This window comes from Nelusetta ayraudi, unplaced genomic scaffold (genome assembly GCF_046127955.1).
Source record: "Nelusetta ayraudi isolate G7.1 ecotype Tasmania unplaced genomic scaffold, CSIRO-AGI_Nayr_v1 ptg000071l, whole genome shotgun sequence".
Taxonomy (NCBI): Eukaryota; Metazoa; Chordata; class Actinopteri; order Tetraodontiformes; family Monacanthidae; genus Nelusetta; species Nelusetta ayraudi.
The window spans coordinates 3,436,320-3,453,749 of NW_027466121.1; the positions used below are offsets into that span (position 1 = coordinate 3,436,320).

The window sequence follows — 17,430 nt, forward strand, 5'->3', positions numbered from 1 at the left end:
GTTGGATGAAGAGGCCAGTTTGAGCAGAGACCTTGGACTTGACAGGTCTGCAGCGGGGATCATAATTCATTGCTGTGATGCGCCGCATTATTTATACCCATTGTTGTTCTGTACTTCTCTGCTGCTGCTTTTATTCAACACGATCAAACTTAACTGTGATCTGTCTTAATTTGCATGTGTGCTCCCTCCTCTGTCTCTGTTTTCTCTGCCCTGGCTGGTCCTCCATCATTCTCTCCTCACGCTGCTTCTACACTTTGCTTCAGTTTATAACAAAACAACCAACTTTCAAATTAGTTTTGTTGCGGGGGGGACCTGTAGATCGCTGTAGATCTAATTTAAAAGGTTAAACTTATTTCCAAGATGCATTTTAAACAATTATTCAACTATTTGAACTCTAATTGAAATGCCTCGTTGCTCCTAAAATGATGTATCCTTTTAAAGGGCCCAGTACACTGTGTTAGTCCCTGCCCTGTGGAAGACTGAGGTCCAGGACTGGGAGCTAAAGTGTATGAACAGCGTGGTGCTGGATGAGAGCCAACACACAGAAATATCAGGTAAGACAGCCACACACTTTAACATTATCATGAATATACACAATAAGGAAACATGCTGGACTTAATTTAAAATTTCTTACTTTTTTTTTTTTTTTTTTTACTTGTTTTGTGTTTGTGCATTTCCTTCTTTGTGCCCCAGCTGCCCACCTCACTTTATATGTGATATAGTTGTACAAATAATCAATAGCAGGGTAGACAGAGTTGCCACAAACGCCATTCAAAAATTATTTTCCAAAAATTTCAAATTAAAATTCTGAACCTAAAATTGTTTGAACATTTGCGATTTCCCTTCAAGGGGGAGCTTCAGTGTGTTAGGCCGCTGGAAGTGGGAACATTTCTCAACCCAAGCAGCTGTTCTCACCCCAGGGTTAATATAGCTAATAGACAGAAGCACCACTTTGCATTAGCTGCTCAAACTCCTTTGGCTCCGTTGGCCCACATCACTTAACCTTCAGAGGCACACAGAGTGATCATGTTACTCACATACACACCACCACCACCACCATTAGTCCTGTGAGCCCTGTAGTTCACAGTTGGACCTCAGGGAAGAAACCTTAGGTTGTTGTTTTTTTTTTTCCCCCTGAGTTTGCTGCACAACCGGGAGGAAACAGTCGCCCCTTGTTCACCTCCTTCCCGTCGGTTCCTCCCCTGCACCACTGTCCAGTTTTGCTCTGACTTCCATCAATGTTATGTTAGTGGGTTTCTTTTCATTTCGTGCGGTGACAATTTAAGAAGCTGAACCCTTTTACGTTGATCTTCCCTCGTCCTGGCCACCATCTTGTACCATCATCATTTTGACACTTTTCTGATTCTTCTCACTTACGACAGTAAGTTTTCCGCTCTGTGGCCCTGCAGCCAAAAGGAAGTCCGACGGTCCCTTTTGAAACGCGCTGGAGCCACTGATGAACAATGCTCACGCGACGGGGCTGGCGGTGCACGTGTCCACCGCGCCCAGATCTCGTCAGATCAAAGGTGCCTTTCATCGCCGCTCGTCGAGACGTCCGTGCCACACGATACCCCCCCCTCTCGCCAACGACGTCTAATCTTCGCGTAAACAGGCAGATTGGAATGCAAATCTGATGTGCTTGCGGCTGACAGACTGGAAGACTGGAAGGGGGAGACGAGAGAGTAGAGTGAGTCACAGGTCGGTGGCTTCAGGCCTGTTTGTCTGTGCGGCGAGGAAGAGGAGGGAATCAGGAGGGCTGAAAATGAGAACGCCTTGGCCGTGGTTGTGTCTGTGTGTGTGTGTGTGTGTGTGTGCGCGTGCATGTGTCTGTGCGTGCGTGATGGGTGGGTGGGTGTGTGTGTGTGTGTGTGTGTGTGTGTGTGTGTGGGGGGGAGTGTTTGCAAATAAGGAGGAGGAATCTGAGAGAGCACAGGAGCAGCGGACATTACAAAGGGATGTTTTATGGGGGTGATAATCCATCACTCTGTGTGTGTATGTGCGTGCCCACTTTTTAATGTGTGTGTGTGTGTGTGTGTGTGTGTGTGTGTGTGTGTGTGTGTGTGTGTGTGTGTGTGTGTGTGTGTGTGGGTCAGCGTGTGAGTCAGGATGACTCATCCTTATTTGCTGCCCTGTCAGACTGTCTAGGCCTCAAGGCAGCAGGGCAAACGAGCTGATTCATCTGCTGCCTCTTGAACACTATCAAACACTGGTGTATTTTCTCTCTCTCTCACACACACACACATGAGCGCACGCACACTCACTTTCTCTCACTGGCTGTGTTAATGACACCCCAGCACTCCTATGGTGTTACAAATAGCACTTCAGGACCCCTGCAGCATGAACTGCAGCCACCAGAGAGGACTTTCCTCATGAGCAGGAGACGTCGGTGCATTTGAATCAAGAGAACCGGTTGAAAGGACCTTTAGATGATAAATAAAGTCAAATAAACTATGTTGACTTTTATGTAATTGTTTTTTAACCGTTGTTCGTCGACCTTGAGTGCCTTGAAAGGAGCCTTATAAATTAAATGTATCATTATTTATTATTGTTAAACCTCAAACAGATTTAGGTCATTCTACTGCAGGCGTGAAAAGCTTTTGCGAAACCTTCGCAACTTCAAAAAAAATGAGCCGCCACTCAAGTGTCCATCATTTGGATACGAAAATAAAAGTTTGTTTAAGAGTTTAAAAGTTTGTTTAAGGTAAAGTTTTCAGAGCCCTCGAGCCTCCAGACTCTCATTATGCCGCAGCTCAAAGCCCCCAGACATAACAGAGACTCAGTCACACTCGGCCGCCTTGCGCTCCACTGATGATGACAACTGCAGTCAACACAAATTCACAGCAGCCACTGTGTAATTCGCCACCAACTCGGTCGCAGGTAAATCAAATGCAAAACCAGGCACATGGATCCAGTTTTCACAGTTGTGTTTCACGCCGGTTCATTTGAACTAATTCTAAAATTAAATCCTGTTTTTTTTTTTTTTGATTAAACACCTATTTTTTCTTTTTCTTTTTTTTTGGGGGGGTGGGGGGGGATGTCAATGAAAGAGCTAAATGTTGCTCTGGTTGCACGAGTGACCCCGGCCAGAGGAGTTGTTGTCATTGAAATTGTCGGAGACGGTCTCACGAGCGGGGACGGTTCGGCGAGCCCGTCCAGTCGCCGACTGAGTCAGCAATACAGGACAAAATTAAAGTCACTGGACGTTCTGCTGAGTCAAACCGGGGAGCCGGAGCACAGAGCAGGTAGATGCACTCATCTGTCCTTCTGCAGCCTATTTTTCTCCTGTTACGGTCCTGCATGTTCTCTCCCCACGTCCTTTCCATTTCACTTCCCTGTCCCCTCTTTGCTCTCCTCCTCCTCCTCCTCCTCCCCCTCCTCTCTAATCAGTTTCCTTTGCCCTATTTTCTCTTGTTCTACCTCATTTCCTGCCCTGTGCTGTCTCTTCTTGCTCTCTGCTCCGCTATCGTCCTTCTCTCCTCCTTTTTCTCTGTCCCTTGTCTGTGCTAATGGCAGATGCCAGCCTCCCGCCCGGCTCAGCATGCTCCCATGATACCTACCTACTTCCTGTCCGCCTGCTGCCCGGAACCCCAGAGCAGTGACTCAGCATTCATTTTGTGAAGCGCCCTCAAATAACCTCGTGCAGCCAGTGTCGTCCTCATTCTTAAACAAGCCGTTGTATCGTTGTCGCTAGCTTCTCATCTTTGTGTTGTTGTTGTGCTGTTTCATTAGATTTTGTGCACTGTCCTCTCTTATTGTGATGGATGAATGACCAGGTGGTTGTTGTTTGTCGTACTTCAGCCCTAATGTTGAAATCAATGCAGTGATTATAAAACATCACCTGCCCTTTGCACTGGACATCATAACGAATCCTCGCAAGAACAAAGTATCTCTGTGTATTTTGCGATTCTTTGTCCTTTTGGACAAGTTTCCATTTGACTCTCTGTATTCCCCTTTCGCTTTGACCTCAGCCTCCATCTGCAGAGTCACTGCAGCAGATTATGTATATCGGGGTTTGTGTATGTGAGTTTGAGTGCGTGTGCCGGGTCGCCTAGTACTTTGTGAGAACAATGGTAATGTTATTTCACCCCAGTGTGTCCTTCCGTTCATGATTAATGGAAAAGGCACAAACTGCTCCCTCATTGCAGCAGTGCTTTGTCTTGCAACTTTTCTGTTTGTTACTTTTTTTTGTATATACTGTGTGTATGTCTATGCATATACATATGCGTGTACACACACACATAAAGAAAACCCATGTGAGTAGATAGCATCACTTTCTGTTTTCCCCAAACATGTATTGGGGAGGACATGAGAGCAGAATTTATCGTGTCAAAACAAGCGGCGTCACGCCATTAAAATTCTAAATGACATGATATTCAAAATGATATTTAACTGCGCAAACGTTACAGCTGGATGTACTGCACAAACAACGATATTAGCAGAGGCCAATAGAGGGTGTTTAAAGGCTCAGAAAGTGACCTATAGGAAGACAAGTGTTCACTCTGCAATTTAAGAAGCTTAATTTCCTGGTCTTAACGTTAATGTTAATCCATTGGGGAATGCATTACATCACTGCCGTCAGAAAATGATCAGTTTTGTGGAAAATGAATCCCTGTGTGGTTCATTCTAAACCTAAAGTGGTTGATGAATGTAAATAGGCTTATATTTCCTCACAGTCCAATGCTTGTTCCTTTTCTTTTTTTTTTAATGTGACTCTATCTCATTAGAAGGTTAATTGAAAGGTGCAGAGACATTTCTGGGTCGTTCTCTCTATTGTCAGTAGTCTACAGTCGTTAAGGCAAGCGTTGGGTGTGGATCGCATCTATTAGTCCCACAAGAATGTCACCTTTCTAACCTGGCTAAGGCTTCTTAGCTGTGGGCACTTGGCCCCCCCGTGACCCCTGAGTAAAGGCCTGGTTTCGCTGTGTTTAGTCCTTTGCTGAGGTTCAGTGTAAACCTCCCTTCCTCTCTTGACATGGATACATCCACGGTTAAAATGGATCGCAGCCTTCTTGACTCCTGCCTTCTTATCAGCGACAGCTTACACAGTCAGCCAACCAATGAGCTGCCTCAGTTGAGAAAAAACATGCAGAAGGCAGTGTTTAATCATTGTATATTCTGAAGCCACTCAACCATCTGTGTGCAGTAAATGGAGTGAAGATGCTCTGATGTACTTCACCCCAAATGAGTTCCTTCTTCCTTTTGCCGTGTTAGTATCGTGCAGCAACTTGCCTCGGACTCAGTCAAACCTCTCTTGGTCAAACCTTTAGCAAAACATTGGGGTCAATGGGCATGTTTGTCAAGGTTTGTGATTGGAGCTGCTTTCCTAATAACCTCTAGTTCTTTGGCAGGGCAGACGGGTTATGACTTTTGCTCGTTAGTTTAGTTCTGGAATGGACCCAGATATTGTCAGTGGTTATTTTTGTTCAACTGAGGTCCAATTATCAGGTTTGTGAAACAGCAGCTAATGGCATAAAAGCCTCTCTGCAAAGTCCCACATTCCCCATTTTTGTTGTCTTTTAAGACATTTGAACCAACTGCCTTTGACCAGCTCAGCGGTCTGGTGGTAGAGTGTCCGCCCTGGGACTGGTAGGTTGTGGGATCAAGCCTCAGCCTGGTCATACCAAAGACTGTAAAAATGGTAGCCATTGCCTCCCTGTTTAGCACTCAGTGTTCGGGAGGTTAGATCACCCAATGGTTCCCGGGCACGGAAGCGCTGCTGCCCATTGCTCCCTCGGGGGATGATGGGTCAAATGCGGAGGACACATTTTGCCTCCTTTGGGATGTGACCATCACTGGGACTTCAACCACAAATATCAGTCAGTGATTCAAAAATGTTCCTTTGATTATTCAATAGTGTGTATGAGACACTGTTTGACACTATACATTGTAGGTAGAATTCCATTTCACTTTTAGTTTTGATTCGTTTACAAGCACCAAGAGATTTAGCTTGACAAGAACACGTCCTCCTCTCTCCCTTCCTCCCCCTCCCCTGATCCAAACAGAGAAAGGCAGCTTCTGAGAGACGTGCTCGCATTGCTCCTTAATTAGTTGAAATTAGGAGGAGGGATGAATTATTTGTGGCTGGTGCGTAATTGTGGTGTATGATGGGATTAGACGCCGCAGGTGAGGGGGAAGATGAAAAGGCAAGAATAGAAAGACAAATGTTTTTTCAAAGTGAAAGAAAGGAAAGTCATTTTGGCTCGAGGGTCGGACCCTGGGGGTTTTCCTGCGAGTGTGCAGGTTCTTGCTGTTCCTCTCTTGCCTCATGTTTCCAAGCTCCAGCCAGTTTTTTCCCTTGCCCTTTTCTATTGTTACACCGTTGCCATGCTCTGTGTGTGTGTGTGTGTGTGTGTGTGTGTGTGTGTGTGTGTGTGTGTGTGTGTGTGTGTGTGTGTGTGTGTGACACAGTTTTCAGTTCCTCCATGTGTGTGTGTGTGTGTAAACTTTGCTAGTATTCCTCAGCAGAGCTTTGCTCTCAGATTTTGGGCAAGGATCTTAATAATTAATCGACTTTCCTAATGATGTTTACTTCTCATAATATCTGGGGCCTAATTTCTTAAAGAGGTTCTACTGATTTGCATACATGTAAATTTGGATGTTGCTTCACTTGCAATGCATTACATAAAAAAGTGATAAATGGGAGTGTGTAGATGAGAGAAATATTACAGAAAAAAAACAAATATGTCAGAACAAAAAAAGTTTGAAAATCTTTCACCCTAGTTTCTCTTTACATGACTTGTTAAAATCCTTCTCTATCCTGCACCTCTACTTCCTCTATTCTAAGAAATGGAGCTGTATACATGACCTTTTCAGGCCATCTTGCCGTCAGACTTTCTGCCATATGGATCCTCTCAGTCTGGCCACTGATGTAAGGGATAGATAAGCTGTGTGTGAAGCTCTCATTAGGTCCTCAACTCAACTGGAACCGCGCACTCTCACCTTGATGTCTCAGAAAAACGAGGCACATGTCCTAAAGTAACCCAAGAAAATAAAGGGTCTGATTTAGCTGCGATTAAATCACCGTGGAATGACAGAAATGATAAAATATTAGCATGTCGCGCTGAAATTAGAGACCTTGGACCCTTGAGACGGCATCTTTCTAGTTTTGAAGGCTTTCATTACAGGACAGAGGTATCCTTCCATCCTAATTGTCGTCCCTGCCCTCAGGGCTCTCTGTTTACCTCTCAGTTCTGTACTCCCGCCCCCAAGCACACTCAGCTCCGAAACCATTCCCGCTGAAACGCACCAGGAACGCGTTATCTTTCAAACTGTTTCCAACCTCTCATCCACCAGCTTCTTTAGTCTTTGTGAGACCTTCGCCCTTAAGGATTGAACTTTGACCTTGCTGTAGGCCGCAAGGGACATTTAGAGGCGGGTTCTGAATGACAGAGAGTGGTGGAGGTCAAAACTCACAGGTCAGTGGGCATAAGGGTTGAAGGAGGTTCTGATTTGCTCCGCTGTGAAGTTCTCCCAAGTTCTCTCCCTTTTTCCCATGCTTGGATATTAAACATTACAGTGTTTTCCAAAGCAACAACAAGCAGCTCTACAGATCTCCTTTTATCTTGGATAAGTTTGTTGCTGTATAAACTTTAAAAACTGTAACTGCATTTGCATTAAGTTAACGATCGGTATTGTTCATGCTCAAACATGGAAGGATGTGCTGTCAACTAGCATGATTATCACTGGCTTATTACTGGCCACACACCTGCTGTTTCCTAATGGGACTAATAAACACTTTTCCAACTGATTGAATTAGCTGTAAACTTTGCACACACACTACAAATGAAGCTGTCGGTACAGTTTCGAAAAGTTCCTACCCGTTACCTTTAACACTTTTTTTTATGTTTGTTTTTCTTAATCTTCTGGCTTCCTCGTCTTTTATTCTGTTCATACTTATGAGCTGCCCTACTTCCTCACTCTTTCCTGTTTACTTTTCTCCCATCTGTTTCTTCCCACACTCCCCTGTCCCTTTTCTTTTCTGCTGCTAATCCACCCTGTCGCAACCTCCACTCTCCCATGCTGTTGATTTACCAAAGAGCTGAAGGATTGTTACTGTTACTAATGTTTGTGGTTGAATGTGCCTGCATCTGCATCTCGGCCTGTAAGGAGCAAGCTTGTGACTGAACAGCAGCCTCATGTGCTATCTGTACTGGCAGAAAGTTTTGCAATATAAAAAGTTTAAAAAAAATAATAATAATTGTTTTGCCCAGTTTTATGAGATGAGCTGGTACCAAAAAAAAAAAAAAATAATGCTAATGGATTGGATTTATTTAGTGCTTTTCTAGGCGCTCAAAGCACTTTACTGTGGGTTAATATGGGTTAAATGTCTTGCCCAAGAACACAATGACAGACTGGAATGGAGCGGGATTTGAACCGCCAACCTTTTGGTCATTGGACAACCTTGGACAACCTATTGTGACAGCAGCCGTGCACTGTATACTACAGAAGTTCATGCATATTGCTGCATGACTGTGCCCATGCATGTGTGAGCGCTATCTGATGAACAACAGCACTAATTGTTGTTTTCTTTAGTCGAGCGATCCGCTTATCTGCAAGAGCACAAGACATTTGGCTGTTTTTGCAGCAATTTCGGTGTTCCTCCCTTCTTACTTACTGTTTTCCTTCCTTCCTGCCCCCTCAGCTCTACCACTTTTCTGTCATTTCAGTAAGCCTTCCTCTTCCCCTGTCTATCTCTGTGCAGTCGCAGAGGTTAAACGAGCCCTTTGTGTTCTCCGACCAATCACTGTACACGTGTGAAAAATACGGTTCAACCGATGGTGGTCAGTCGTCGCCATGAGAATAGAATAACAAACATTTTGGCATCTCCTCTTTATCAGATCTGCTCGTGCCAATTTGAAACATCAGTGTGTTGTAGGTTTAAAGGCGACACTGGCAATGGCTCTGCTCTCCCAGTCAGTAGGTGGCGCTCACTCCCCTGGCTGCCCAGTTATGCTAATTGCCAGGTTTATGCCAACCACATACCGTTAGAGTTGTAATTGTTGGGATAATGTTGTTGGCGTTCCCTTTCTCTTTTTTGGTCACTGGCTTTTACTTTTGTTACAAATGTTTGTTTTTGAACTTTCGACTGAAAGCTACAGGGTACTGTAGAATGCAGGCAAACCAAACAGGCTAGTTTGGGATCCAACGGTGTCCATAAATCCTCAAACAGCTGCATCCTCCGAGTGTGATTGTCTGACATTGAGGGATTTGATTCATTTAGATTTAACAGGACTAACATCTCAAGTTTTAGCCTGGCTAATTATATTTATTTCTTTTTGGGGTGTCCGCATTCACTTCCTTCATTTAATTCCTTCTTTGTGGTTAACCCTAACCATTGTTAACTAACCTTAACCCCTAATACTCCTAACCCACCCCAACCGTTTTTTTTCCTTCAAAACACCCTTGAAACCCTTGAAAGAAATAATGCAATCAAAACGTGATTTATCATGGTTAACTATGAAAATTCAGAGTTTAATCGCGATTTTAAAAATGTAATTGTTTGACAGGGCAAATTGTTTTTTGTATGAATTCACCGTTCTGTTTTGTCGACTCCTGCACAACACAATCTGCTGAGGGCGGCCGTACGTAACAGCTTATTTGGTTCCTGCCACAGGTGTGCATCCCCTGCCAACTCCCAGAGGACAGCAGACACTTAAAACGAACCGAAACACAACCTTCAAAAGGCTGCGCATCATCAGCATTAATTCCTGAACACTGAGGAATCAGCAGGTCGCTCTGTCATCCGAAACTGTCTGTGAGAGCGAGGAAGGCAGGGGGGAGGGGGAGGGTGAGAGAGTGGGCAGTAAAACACACACTGTCATTCATACCTTCTCATTATACCCCTGAGTCATAGAGGAAGGTGCTGAGCTCACCGGCACAGACATTCTTCTGGAACCTTTGTCTGTGTGTGCATGTGTTTTGCCAAAGAGAAGGACATCTACGAATTGTTTTTTTTAATGTACTGAAAAAAAATGACAAAAACAGTTTCAAAAGGTGAGGCTGCGTCAGTCACAAACTTTAATTCCCGCCCTTGATGCGTAGCAAGTGTCGCTATCTTGCTCAAACCTCTGGAGATGGAGATGAGACAAAAACATGATTGAAAATCTGCTTTTGCAAAATGAGGTTTGGAATTAAGTCTTTCCCTAATGATCAGCTGAATAGAAGAATTGCATGCATTGATTGAGGCTCTGATTAACTTCTAATCAGTGAATGGAAACGGGCTTCCTCAATCTGCTGAAATGAGTTTTCTAACATTCGTCAGCATCAGATGAGTTGCCATTCCTCTGCACTTCACTTCAAGTCGTTCCGGTGTTGTTCGGAGTATCAAAACAACCTGTGCTACAACAAGCTACTGTTTGTTTAGGAGGACAAGTTAAAAGCCAGGCAGGTTATATTACAGTGGTTACAATTAAGGCTGAACAGAATCCAGGATTTAGTTCTCAGTTCACTGGGAAACAAGGGGGGGGGGATCAACTTGAGCCCCAGAATCAAAGCTCCACTAAAGTGCTTTATGTCTTCAGTGTTCACATACTAGTTTCTCAATGTTCTCATTGTGCTTGTTATTCTAACTCCATTGAGCAAATGCCATCATTTTACAGGGCCATGAAGTAAAACTGTTTTTCAAAATAGACCTACTGCAAACATTGATACAAGCTAATGGATTATTGCATTGTTATTGTCTCTAATATTGCATTTGGTGTAATATTGAGGGTTAACACGGTCGTCTATGCTGCATCCAGCCATGGCAATAGTTACACATTTCTCCAAGAGGGGTTTAAGGCCCTGATTGTCTTGAGTGCATCATGCTGGGGCTGTTAACCTTGTCTGCTTGCGAGAAAGACACGACCCAAAGTTTCACAATGAAAATCACACATGGACTGATTGTAGAGTATCTGCTGTACAACTGAACAGCCCTGCTCGCAGTCATTGGACCACTTGTTTTACTCACGACTTGCCAACTTTGCAGAAAGTTTCCAGTTGTTTGTGCGTCCGTGAATGCGTGTGGCGCCCCGGTACCATATTCAACATAGCTCGTGTTGTGGTTGCGCGCTGGATGTACAAAGCGAAGCCTCCTGTCTTGACATGCCATTGGAAGGGAAGGTGAACGGCCCCAAGCTGTGTTTTTTTTTTTTTTTTTTTTTTTCCTGCTTCTCGCCCGCTGGTCTGATGTGTCAAGGCCCTGTTTGACCCTGGACCGTAGGAGCACATTCACACTGTTGAATGGAACTCAGGCGGGTTTCCCCCTCTCTCTGTCGGCCTGTCTCTTTTCTCCTGCACACACACAAACACACACACGCGAAGATTTACAAGTTCTCATTACAACTCTGAGTCATACAGAATATGCAGGTGAGCTCAGCGCTGGTAATGCCCGTTTGTGTGTGCCCACGTTCGACTTGTGGCAACCGCCAAATCTGAAGTCATACCCAATGTTTTTTTTTTGTTATTCGTGAAGATGAAACAATCCGAGAGTTGCGTGCCGACTAAATTTGGAGTGCGGAGTCAGCGGGAATGAACGCATCAACAGGTGTGAGCTGCTTCATGTGATTTGCTTTTGTTTTTTATGTCATGTGTTCTGATCCGGTGAGTCTCTGGGTGGCTCACGGCAGACACGCCGTTACACGTCAACGTTTTGAAGTTGGCATTCGGTCGCGGAGGGAAAACCTCACCGACGGCTGACAGCGACTGAGATGGAGTGAGAGGGGGTGGGGGGGGTTGGTGTTGCCGTGGTCGGGGTGTCGTCTGAGAAATGGACTGGTTCCAACATCAAAGATAAGGCCGAGTCCAGGCTCCGCCGAGGCCTCCCATTAGGCTGTGAGAAGCTGCACTTTATCATGGGGCCTTTTCCTGTTTGCCTCCAGTCTTATCCTTGAAGCTGGCGCTGAAACAATGAGGCCCGGTTGCAAATGAGTAAGCGTCGCCCGCCGCCTCCCCAGTGACACGAGGCCACACACACCACACATTCTCAAAACCCATTTCACTTTGATCACTTCGAACGGGGTTATCGCACCGGGTTTCTCTGATGGTCTTTGGGTGGTATTCTTCGCTTCGACTTGGATATGTGCACGTTTCGGCCAAAATGAACGTGTGAATGATCTACTTTTTGATTTCAACACTAATTAGACAATGAAGTAAACCGAACACAAAACCAAACAAATGAGTGAGCAAGAAACTGCTGTTTGTGGGGGTGCAAACAAGCCAAAAACCTGACTCTTGTGAAATAAACAGCCCACTTTGACAAAGGTAACTACAAAAACAAACATTTTAGACATATTAAACATATTATTGCAAGAAAATATCTGCCTGCCTCCCAGTTAAAGGCCAGAGTCGTAAACTAGGAGACTGTTTTGTGTCATCTTTCAGTCCCTCTTCACTGTTTGTACATGTTGCTTTATTTTTTTTCTTCAGCCCAGGGTGAGAAGCAGGCAGCCGTCCCACCGCCAACCAGCGTCAGCGACGGGGGCGAAAAGCAAAATGTGGCAGCTCAACTCCACTCCACTCAGAAAGGTGAGTGCCGCTGCCCCATCCCTGCGTGCGTTGCGCCCTCAGCCACCAGCCACTTTCTGTGCAAGCAGAGCCTCTTTGCAGCAGACCTCCCATGTCCATATATCTCACCTCGACTGCTGAGTGGTCTCGGGGGGGGGGGGGGACGCGAGCCGCACTAAATCACAGGTTCAATGGTGGGCAGCGTTGCATGCGAGCGGTTGACATGTACAGGCCTGTATAATAGAGCGTTAAATCACGATGCTGTTGCAGTGAAATCTTTGGTAATATTTTAACGCGGCCGCTTGTCATTGGATGACTCAGAGATGGAGGATCGTGCAGGAGGAGCCCTGCACCAGCAGCCAAGAGGCTTCCAGCCTCGCAGCTGCACAACCGCTCGCTTGCGGCATCTGTGTTGTCTTCTTCCACTCCGTTCGTTCGCTTTGAAAGTATTGTGTTTTCACAACATGCGCACTGATGAGCATTGTTTATTTAGTCGTGTTATTTGAGTTCAGCGACTTTGGCCTCTTGTGTTGTCCATAGAGTCGAGAAAGAGTCGCTGTTTTGTTTCTTTTCACCCCATTCAGTAAATGAAAAGTAAAAGTAAATGAGACATTTTTTTAAAAATTTGCTTTTTAGTTTTTCAGATATGATCGCCCCTCTAATTCAGCGTTGGGTCTTTGTGAGCTTATTTTTCTATTTCAACTTTTAATACACATTTTACTAAGAACAATCCACTTTATGTGATGTACTTTTGCACCCGGCTGTCATGTTTGTAATCGTATGCAAAAAGTTTGACTGCCGGCAAACACAGACGGGACATTCTGAGCGTCGGGTATCTGCCTGCTGTGTTCACAGCTTGCTGTGGCAGGCACATACTGCCCACTGAGTAAACACGGCGAGCCACAGATAACATTCATTTGTTTATAACAAGGACAACAAAGCACACAAACGGACACAAAAGGTTATTCCGTTGGGACATGTGCGTAATGGAATGATGGTCTTTTTGTTTTGTTTTTTTCATGTCGTTTCTCATATTGCCGCTGTGTTTTGTGAGTCTATTGCTGAGTCGTGCACAGGTCTTGAACAGTGTTCTTTGTATTCTCACGGAAGGGAAATGTTTCTACCGCTGATAATCAAATGGGCTACCAGTCAACAATTGGAACACACCCTATGAATCTAATGTCTTTTCTTTCGTTCTCGTGACTATTGACATTGCAGTCTCTCACTGGAGGCTTCAAAACTACGTATGAACACACATTGGAATTATGTTGGCAGCAATGCAAGTGGAAAATAACCTCAAACACATTTTATTTTTAAATTCTTCAAAATAGCTACCTTTCATTAAAAATCATATTTGGAGTTATTTAACCTGTTTTTCCTTGCTGCATAATTGCATATATCTTGCTCATATATTTGGTGTCTTCAGTGTCTATCTGCAGTGTGGAAAGTTGTAAAAAAAAATGCATGAGAAGGTGTGTCCAAACCTTTGACTGGTAGTGTATGTACATGATGAATATTTGTTCTTTCTATTAAAAAAAAACTTCTGATAAAGAAGTCTAAGAATGTCTGACGCTGACCCTTTGTTTTTTTTTGTTTTTGTTTTTTTTAATTTTTGGCAGATTCAGTTTCCAGGGCGAAAGGCGTTCTAACCCGAGTTGTGCGTCTGGCCCAGCGGTACCTGGTGAACCCGATGAGTAAACAGAGATCTGAAGAAAAAGGTGCTTCTCAAAGACAGACAAAACCCAGGCAACATAGTCCGCGGCGTGTGAACAGAAGTCGTGTGTCGGCTTCACTCACACAAGCACAGGTCAGCTTGGTTCTGCCCCGAAACATTCGAGATTATCAATTTGTTGACCAAAGAGCAAAACATGACACCTCAAACCAGCAACATTAAATAACAATATTTTCAGTTATCTAACTCAAGGAATCAATGATAAATACTCATGATGGCCTTTACTCAACTCATATGTAATGCTTTATAGGGAATAGTTTTAGGAATTTGGGTCCAATGAGAGGCTGTGATTGAAAACAATTATAAATAGCCAAGTGTGCAATAAGCAGCTTCAGGGGTTTAATTTAGATGCTAAATCCTTCTATTTAGGCCAGACCCTTCAAAATTGGCCAATTGCAAATTCAAAGTGTGTTTATCTGTGGTTGAAAATAAACAAGACACTTTCTCAACTTGTTATGCAGATATGTGCCTGAAATATTTAGTGTTTCGAAACGGCTGAAATAGCACAGCACATAAATCAAAAGGGAAACGCAAATAAAGCAGCACGGTCTTAACTTGACTTTGTTGCGTCACACATACCTGTACATGCACTCGGTACAATGGGACACACTGTGGGCTGCTGAGATGTCCCTCTTCGCCGTGATGGATCACCCAATCATCTGTTATGGTCACGTGGCACCTGCTCGGCTCCTCAGTCAGCTCCGTCTCCTTCTCCCCCTTCCTCCCCCCGTTCAGATCAAAACCCGGAAGACTCAGCAGGGAGGCGGAGCTCACCCGCCCGTGGCCGCGGCAAACGGCGGTGACGTCACAGTGGCGCCCGTCGCCGTGAAAGACGCAGGCGGTTACTTGAAAGCTGACAGGTGAGGACAAAGGTTTGAGTCCTGCTCGCCAGAGAAGACGTATTGGGCCTGCTTGCACTCACGCACGTCCGCTCTCCTCTCAAGTGTTTGCTTTTGCTCATTACACCGTTTTTACTACTCATTCTAAACACGTGAATGGCCTCCTGTGGACCTCGTGATGTAAATTCTGGCAGGTCCCCGCACGCCGTCCATTTTTCACTCAACCTTTGTGTATTGTATGCGTAGGGTGGGTGCCATAAAATCCACATCCGTTCAGCCTGATAGCAAAAGCGTCCGTACGGCAGTGCGTTGGCAACAGTGGTTCCAAACATTGTTGCGTAATTTAATTACAAAATGAAGATGAATGTAATCAGTTACATGACTGGAAAAGATGTATACTGAAATGACTGTTACTTGTGGAATTATTCATGGCTTGGCTCGTGTGATAATGACATTTTTTGCCGCTTTGCATTGTTTTCTTGTGCACTGGTTTGGCATTTCTAAACAAAAGTTTGATACCATTCTGAGGCCTCTGACTGGTTCAGAATCACACCGCCGTACTGCTCGCCTGCCACTTGAATTGTCTCTCTCTGGAGTGTAGTCTGAGCGATTTCGAAGTTGCAGCAACAACAATGCTGATTTTTGGAATTGTGCGAAAATGTAGACCATTGCATTTTCAGTGGGATTCATTGAGTGCTAATATAAATGGTAAATGGTTGGGGTTTTTCATTTTAAAAGGTAGTAGGTTATGCCGCCCTCATTTTGTATCTCAGACTGACCTCGCAGTAAAAAAAGAGGTGCTGAAGTTTGACCTTGTTGTGGCTGTTATTTGGCTGCTTGTTGTATTGAGTCCTGCTGGAAACTGAACACTAAAATAGTTCAGAACATTTATTTCAAATTTGGAAAAATAATCAAAACGTAATCCAATGTCGTGACACTACTTTGATAAAGCAATTGAAATAGTTGCAGTACTGTTACGTTTTCAGTAGAGTAACTCGTAACTGTAATCAGTTACATTTGCAAAGTAATCTTCCCCAACACTGGTCTTCTGTTATTGCTCTTGTTCGGCACCTTAATTGAGACCTTGGATACACACACAGTGTTCGAAAACAAATCACACCCTCGTGAAGCGATCGTTAAAGCTGGAACTCGATGTACCTGAATGGCACCAGGAAGCCTCCCGCGCGTATTTGTGCGTGCGGCCCAATGAGAGCGGCGTGGAAAGCGGAGACGAACCATTTCCCTGCCCGCCCGCCCGCCCGCCCGACCTCTTTATCAGCGCTCGTGGTTTTGTCATCGGACTTGTTGCACTCGTAGCTCCAGTATGTGTGCGTGTCTCCTCAAGTGCAGTCTGCGTGTGGCACCGAGCTATTTTGGCGAAACTTTATCCGGCAGTCGCTCAGTGGAAAGTTTCTACTTTTCCCCTCATGCCATGAGGTTTTGTTCCGTCAGAATAAACCAGCTGCTCCTTCAGCACCACTTAGAATTTCACAAAGGTCCTCTAATCCTCCCAACGCAGCGCTGGCACCCCCCACTACCCCCACCCCTGTCAGGAACACTGCGCAACACAAAAGTTACTCTTACTGTCACTCTTGTGCTAGGGCTGTGTGTGTGTGTCTGCGCTCCCCTGACTGTGCACACACGCACGTGTACGTGCTCATGTTTCAAGCATACTTGTAATTCCTAGCAGGTTTAGCCTTTGTGTTTAGTGGTTTGGGTTGTTTTAACCAGGATGTGGGTCGGCGGAGGTCGCCGGGATGGGGCGGGGGGGGGGGGGATTATTGTAATTGGGTGGCAAATAACCACAAGAGGATGGAGGGGGAACAAAGCTGTCCGCCAGGTGCGGGAAAACGTGCGCCATCTTCACACACGCACTGGTTATCCAGTCGTGTCCCTTAAGTGCGGCTAAATCAAAAGTTGTCTAATTATAAAGTGCGCAAATCTGCTCTGTCAGTCACGGCTGAATTAAAGGATTTTGCTTCTTATTGTGTCAGGGAGGATAATGTGTAATCTATCAATAACAGTCATTTTAAGAGACGGAGTAAAGGCACGCATTTAAGGAAGTCTTTATTCCAACCTGCTGTGATTGAAGTTAAGTCTTGTGTAAAATGCTTTGCAAAAAAAAACAGAGTTCAGAGGATTGGCTGCGTAAAAAAATCTCATCATTGCTAGTATTTTCTTCTTTTTTTTTTAATGATTATTTTAAAAAGAACATGTTTAATTCACCAAGGTAACACATACACGCAACAATTAATGTATAAACATTTATGACACATGAAACAAATAAACAGGGTAAAACAGTCACAGCAGCATCAAGCCTGTTGTGAGGCAATGAAAACAAAGTTAAAGCTTCTTTTTTTTTCCTTTCACTGCTGC

General features: G+C 44.6%; 1 protein-coding gene across 2 annotated transcripts in view; it reads left to right on the forward strand.

Moving 5' to 3' along the window:
* The window catches only part of LOC142899250 (uncharacterized), a 39,615-nt gene that overhangs the window by 9,434 nt on the left and 12,751 nt on the right, over positions 1 to 17,430 (forward strand). The window contains exons 10-13 of one of the 2 annotated variants that reach the window (XR_012928713.1): positions 442 to 554; positions 12,406 to 12,504; positions 14,103 to 14,201; positions 14,951 to 15,075. Coding sequence is in view for 1 of the 2 variants with exons in the window: in XM_076042756.1 (XP_075898871.1) it covers positions 442 to 554; positions 12,406 to 12,504; positions 14,103 to 14,290; positions 14,951 to 15,075 (525 nt within the window). In the remaining variant the exon portion in view is untranslated. Of the gene's footprint in view, positions 1 to 441; positions 555 to 12,405; positions 12,505 to 14,102; positions 14,291 to 14,950; positions 15,076 to 17,430 lie in introns of both variants that reach the window. The other variant, XM_076042756.1, reaches the window with a different exon arrangement.